The 6997-nt window shown below is 39.9% G+C and overlaps 1 protein-coding gene across 19 annotated transcripts in view; it reads left to right on the top strand.

Annotated features, from left to right (window-relative positions):
* ZDHHC20 (zinc finger DHHC-type palmitoyltransferase 20) overlaps positions 1-6997 on the top strand; it is an 84442-nt gene that overhangs the window by 61680 nt on the left and 15765 nt on the right. For 14 of the 19 annotated variants that reach the window (XR_005203338.1, XR_005203339.1, XR_005203340.1 and 11 more), the window contains exons 8-9: positions 5264-5299; positions 6420-6552. Coding sequence is in view for 14 of the 19 variants with exons in the window: in XM_017548167.2 (XP_017403656.2) it covers positions 5264-5299; positions 6420-6552 (169 nt within the window). In the remaining 5 variants the exon portion in view is untranslated. The remainder of the gene's footprint in view (positions 1-5263; positions 5300-6419; positions 6553-6997) is intronic. The other 5 variants (XM_017548168.2, XM_017548171.2, XM_017548169.2 and 2 more) reach the window with 1 other exon arrangement.

Here is a 6997-nt window from a genome sequence, read left to right on the forward strand (position 1 = left end):
GGCGGAGGTTGCAGTGAGCCGAGATGGCACCACTGCACTCCAGCCTGACGACAGAGCAAGACTCCGTATTAAAAAAAAAAAAAAAAAGCCTTGTTTGTATGTATATGCCATGTATGTATTTATTTGCCAGAATCTAAGCTCCATGAGAGCAAGAATGTTCATTTGTCTTGTTTATGTATGTTTCTCAATCACGCAGAATTGAGAATTGGCCAGCACACAGTAGGCGTTCAGTAAATATTTGCTGAGTGAATAGCCGGAATGAAGATACTTAAACTTTAGACTCTTTGTTCTTTCATTTTTAAAAGCGAGGTGATAACTTATAGGATTGATGTAAAGATTAAAATAAATAGTGTAACTACATGGAAAGCAGTCAGATGTTTTTTAGTTTGTTTTTTCCGACTCTGCCTCAAATCATTTCTATTCCTAATATCACAGACATGGTTTAGACCCTTCATCTCCTCATTTTCTGTCTTTATTCTCTCCCTTTCTTTCTTTTTTTTTGTAGAGATGGGGTTTCTCCATGTTGGTCAGGCTGGTCTCGAACTCCCAACCTCAGGTGATCTGTCCATCTCCTAAAGTGCTGGGATTACAGGCGTGAGCCACCACGCCCAGCCCTCTCCCTTTCTTAAGTACAGTGCCTGCCAATTTATGAGCAGAGTAAAATATTTTGCTTATACTTAATGAGGATATGCTTTGCTATAGCACTGGCTTGTCTTTTTTGTGAAGTTTCTATTGTGTTATTTGCCTATTTCTAGTAGGTTTTTATATTTACACATGAAAGAGTTTTTCTTATATTAAAGATACTACTCTTTATTCTTTTTTGTTTTGTTTTTTGAGATAGGGTCCCACTCTGTCTCCCAGGCTGGAGCACAGTGGTACAGTCACAGCTCACTGCAGCTTCAATCTCCCAGGCTCAAGCAATCCTTGTGCCTCAGGCTCCCAAGTAGCTGGGACCAGGGGCAGGCACCACCATACCTGGCTAATTTTTGTATTTTTTATAGAGACTGGGTTTCACCATGTTGCCTAGGCTGGTCTATAAGTCCTGGGCTCAAATAGTCCTCCTGCCTCAACCTCCCAAAGTGCTGGGATTACAAGTGTGAGCCACCCCGCCCAGCCACTAATCTTTATTCTTGACCTTGAGTTAGATGAGGATTTCTTTCTTTCTTTCTCTTTCTTTCTTTCTTTCTTCCTTCCTTCCTTTCTTTTCTTTTCTCTCTTCTCTTGTCTTCTCTTTTTTCTTTTTTTTTCTTTTATTTTCTTTCTTTTTTTTTGAGATGGAGTTTCATTCTTGTCACCCAGGGTGGAGTACAATGGCACGACCTCAGCTCAGTGCAACCTCTGCCTCCTGGGTTCAGGTGATTATCCTGCCTCAGCTTCTCGAGTAGCCGGGACTATAGGTGTGCGCCACTACGCCTAGCTAATTTTTTTTGTATTTTTAGTAGAGACAGGGTTTCACCATGTTGGCCAGGCTACTCTCAAACTCCTGACCTCAGGTGATCGCCTGCCTTGGCCTCTCCAAGTGCTAGGATTACAGGCGTAAACCACCACACCTAGCCCAAATGAGGATTTCTTACATTGAACATAGCAGTCACTAACCATGAAAGAAAAGATCAATAAATTGGGCTTCATTAAAATAAAGAATTTTTTATAAAAAGGTGACTTTTAGAGTGAAAAGGCAAGCTACTGACTGGGAGAAGATACTTACAATGCATATATCTCACAAAGGACTCCTATCCAGAATATGTGAGATACTCTTAAAGATATTAATTATTTTTCTGTGATAGGTTGCAAATGTTTTTTCACATTTTTGGGGGTTTGTTGTCGTTGTTGTTATCTTGAGATGGAGTCTTACTCTGTCACCCAGGCTGGAGTGCAGTGGCACAGTTTCAGCTCACTGCAGCCTCCTCCTCCTGGTTTCAAGAGATTTTCCTGCCTCAGCTTCCTGAGTAGCTGGGACTACAGGCATATACTACCATGCCTGGCTAATTTTTGTATTTTTATTAGAGATAGGGTTTCGCCATATTGGCCAGGCTGGTCTTGAACTCCTGACCTCAGGTGATCCATCCACCTCAGCCTCCCAAAGTACTGGGATAATAGGTGTGAGCCACCACATCTGGCCCGCATTTTCTGTTAATGTCTTACAATCCTGTTTTGTTTTGTTTTTGTCACATCAAAGTTTTATATTTTTTAAGCAGTTATTTTGATATGTGATACCTGTTGCCTATTCCATATAAATGTATACAGATATTGTCCTATTTTTTCATCTGGCACTTTTGTTGTTTTCATTTTTACCTTTAAATCTCTGATTTTGGAAGAGGGATTATTGTGGTTAAAAAGTACTTTTACATCTACTCTTCCTAAAAACCTTGTGAAGGTGTTTTAAAATACAGGTTTTGTTATTATTCAGGTATGGTGAGGCCAGCAGATCAGGAGACAGTTGCTACTGAGAAGATTGTTACTCACAGTGCCAAGAGGAAGGGGCCTCAGGATAGGAAGCACCAGGTGGGAGCCCGAGCCTTTATTATGGTTCCCGTAGGGAAGGCAGAGTAAATAGATTTTGGATTGGCTGGCTCAAGGAATTGCAGAGGACTCAGGTATAAGGGCTACCTCTAGTTGCCTTGTACCTGGTCCTGGGATGATGAAGGCAGAGGACTGCTGCCTTCTGGAGCATAAAAGCCAGATAGAAGAGGTGGTTCTCAATGTAGGATCTGGATTGTTTAGTTTGCGTATGAAAGATGTGCTCCTGGGTGAGTGGTTTGCTGGCTCTTAAGAACTGGCTAGCCCTGGAAGGGGCAGTTTCTCTCTAGTTAGTGAGGCCCCAGATGCCAGACCATCAGGAATATAGAATATAAGAAAATAGGGCCAGGCGTGGTGGTTCACGCCTGTAATCCCAACACTTTGGGAGGCCGAGGCAGGGGGATCATGAGGTCAGGAGATCAAGACCATCCTAGCTGGAACATGGTGAAACCCCATCTCTACTAAAAATACAAACATTAGCCGGGTGTGGTGGCACACGCCTGTAGTCCTAGCTGCTCGGGAGGCTGAGACAGTTGAATCGCTGGAACCTAGGAGGCGGAGGTTGCAGTAAGCCAAGATTGCAGCACTGCACTCCAGCCTGGCGACAGAGTGAGACTCTGTCAAAGAAAGAGAGAGAGAAAGATGGAGAGATGAAGAGATGAGGAGGGAGGGGAAAGAAGGAAGGGAGGGAGGGAGGGAAGTGAGGAAGGGAGGAAGGAAGGGAGGGGAAGAAGAGCGAAGGAGGGAGGGAGGAAGGAAGGAAGGATATTGAAAGGGTCATTATTATTTCAGTTTTCAGAGTTGGGAACCAATTGGAGAAATTATGCAGCTACCTAAAGTCACATATTTAATAACATAGGAAGCCAAAATTTAAACTAAAATGTGGCTATTCCAACATCAGGCACTTTCCACTATAACTTGCTACTCATAATCATAGTTAGGAGGAATATAATTAAAGCCCTGAGTCATCAAGCACAATTATATTTCGAGGAGATACCTGTTACATTTTAGAAGGATTTAAACATGATTAGATGTTTAAAGCTTGGGTATTTAAAACCAGAGGATGCTAGCACTTACAATGCCTTTGCACATATTAGAAGAGAACACCCCTACCTGTATGGTGTGAGCCTCATGAATTTTGTCTTCTAATTTCCCCCTTAGCTGGGCACCTTTGTTCAGTTTATAACATACTAACCATGCTCAGGGACCCTTATTTAAACAGAAGTATTCAGTGTCAAATAGATGAAATTTAAATTACTTAATTTCACATTTCTCTATCAGACAATTCAGCAATTTTTGTATGTAATGATTTATTAAAGAATGAATAATTTATTTGAATTAATTCTGAGTAAAAAAAGATTAGTAAACAGAAATCTACCTTTTTCTTCATTCATTCAAGAAATATGTATTTAGTACCTACTATATGGCAGGTAGTACCTCTAGAGACTCATAGTATCTCACTGAAAAAACAGGCAGAGTTCTGTCTTTGTAGAGCTTGCTTTTGAGAAGGAGGGGGACAAGTAGTAATGATCAGGGTAAGGGATTTAAGTATTGGGCGGTGGCATGATAGGGCAGGTGGCAGTATTGAACAGCACAGTCAGCTAGACCTCATTTAGAAGGTAGGATTTGAGCAAAAACTTGAAGGGAATTAATGGATATCTGCTAGAAGAGCATTCAGGCACAGAGAACTGGTACATGTCCCTGCCATGTTTTAGTAACACAAGGGGGCTACTGTGGCTGGGGCAGAATGAGCAGAAAGGAGACTGAAAGGAATGGACCAAGAGGGGCCAAAATGACAGAGGGGCTTAGAGAGTATCGGAAGGACTGTGGCTTTTACTAGCAGCCAGGTAGGGACATGATTTGACTTGTGCAAGGCTCACTCTGATTGCTGAGCTGAGAATAGATGGGAGAGGGCAAGTGCCAACATACAGGCTCACATGGTAGAGGCTGTTGCAGCATCCTGGCTAGAATAAAGTAGAAGCAGTGAAGGTGGTAAGAAGTCATCAGATCTAGTTTTTGGAAACTGCTAGTCCGAAGTTTGTTTTCAATATTGGCTAAAAACATTTTATTTTATTCTTCCCCAGACACCAATCTTTGCTTTAAAGACTGACTGGAAATGTGCCTGAAGGCTGGGTGTGGGTGACTCACACCTGTAGTCCCAGCACTTTAGGATACCAAGGCAGGAGAATTACTTAAGGCCAGGAGTTCAAGACTAGTCCTAGCTCTGGTGCCCTAATGAGACTTTGTATCTTTTTTTTTTTTTTTGAGACTCTCTGTGTTGCCCAGGCTGGAGTGCAGTGGTGCAATCATGGCTCACTGCAACCTCCACCTCACGGGTTAAGCGATTCTCCTGCCTCATCCTCCCAAGTTGCTGGGATTACAGGTGTGCACCAGCACACCCGGCTAGTTTTTGTTTTCTTAGTAGAGACAGGTTTCACCGTGTTGGCCAGGCTGGTCAGAACTCCCAACCTCAGGTGATCCACCCACCTCAGCCTCCCACAGTGCTGGGATTACAGGCGTGAGCCACCGCATCCAGCCAATACCTTGTATCGTTTAAAAAAAAAAAAAGGAAATATGCTTGAAGAGCCACATGTTCTTGTCTATTTTCTCTTTTGTATTTCTTGAGAAGATGTTGTAGATGGCCATTAGAAAGCAACATCTTAGTATTCCTTCAATAGGATTTATAAAACTAGGATAATTTTGTATAAAAATTGGTTTCTTAATATATTGTCTCTATTTGCACAAGCTTTGCCACAGGAAATCTACAGAGAGTTGTCCAAAGGTAAAATACATCATTACCATGACATTCTCATGATCTCTTTTATGACATTTATAGTGAATATGTTTAATAAAAATTTGCTTCACAAGATGACCAGGTGGAAGACTCACTTGATATGTTTGAAACATATGTTGGTTACTCTGGAGAAAAAGAGAAAAAGATCAATGTCAAAATAACATAATCTCATGCTAATAACCTTCTTTTAGCCTGTAATACTTTTTAAATCAAGCAGGACAGCCTCATGTTTTGGTGGAGTAAGTGCTTTGCCTATGTGGTTTATTTTAAGAGCTAATAGTTGAAGGCCTCCTTTATTAAAGATACTAATTTCTTCTAAGCTCTAGTTTGCTTCTGTTAAAATATATATAGTCATAAGAAGGGATACCAGAGAAGCTGTTTCATTCATTAATACCTTTTTGTAAATTTATTTATCAAAATTGCTAACTATCCACAAAGGCTCTGTAGAAACACAGATCAACAGTGTAGGAATTTAAGCATCTGAAGGCATGGGCACCTTTCAGTGGTGTTCTGAAAATAGAGATTAGACAGGTTTAAAATACGTCACAACTAGTTTTTAGTTAGCAAATCTAAAATAAGCAAATATTTTAATATAGATATGGGGAGCTTATGTATGTTGGATGTTGGAAAAAGCTTGAATATATACATAAAGTACAAAAGAATATTTTGGGTAGAAGAGGCCATCTTTTCACTTTATTACTGAAAGTATTGCAATTTTTTTTTTTTTTTTTTTTTAAAGTTTTAGGGTTTCACTGTATTGCCCAGGCTGGCCGGGAACTCCTAGGCTCAAGTGACCCTCTTGCCTCACTCTCCCCAGTAGCTGAAATTACAGGTAAACACCATCATGCCAAGCTAAAATTAAAAAAAAAAGAAAAAAAATTAAGAGCAGTATTTTGAATGACTCTTCCTGAACTCCTAGATAAGCAAGTTGGACTGATAATACCAATTCTTTGCTTTTGCAGTTGTTGCTTTGGGGTATATTAATTTATTATTTTTCATATTTGGCAATTTTTTTGATATATTCAACAATCATTAGGCAGAACTAACTTACAAATTATATGTTAGAGGTTGACTGTCCTCAAAATTAACTTCTTCTTTTCCTCCTCAGAATGAACTGACAGATACACGTGCAAAATTCCACGTCCTTTTTCTTTTCTTTGTGTCTGCAATGTTCTTCATTAGCGTCCTCTCACTTTTCAGCTACCACTGCTGGCTGGTTGGAAAAAATAGAACAACAATAGGTAAGTAGGTTAAAATAAATTATAATTACTTAAGACAATGACCATAAATGAATACGACATCTAGAGAAGGACAAGGTTCAGATGCTAGAGAAGTGTAAGACAATTCTGAATTTGGAATAGGTGGCACATGCCTAATAATTCCAGCTGCTCAGGAGACTGAGGGAGGAGAATTGCCTAATCCCTGAAGGACAGCCTAGATAACATAAGGAGACCTAGCCTCTAAAAAATAACAATAATAAAAGAATTCTGTAGTAAAATTAATTGTAACTGGATGGGGACAATGGTTTTATAATAAAGGTTCATTATTTTGGAAAAGGTTGAGGAAATGAGATTGACTTTTTGACATATTTTCAGTAGTGTGTTATATATCAAAGGTTGAGAACTATTTTACAAATTTTAATAAATAAAAACTGTTTCCTACATTTATATAGTGTCATTTCAAAAA

This window comes from Cebus imitator, unplaced genomic scaffold (genome assembly GCF_001604975.1).
Source record: "Cebus imitator isolate Cc_AM_T3 unplaced genomic scaffold, Cebus_imitator-1.0 Scaffold204, whole genome shotgun sequence".
In the NCBI taxonomy this organism is placed as follows: domain Eukaryota; kingdom Metazoa; phylum Chordata; class Mammalia; order Primates; family Cebidae; genus Cebus; species Cebus imitator.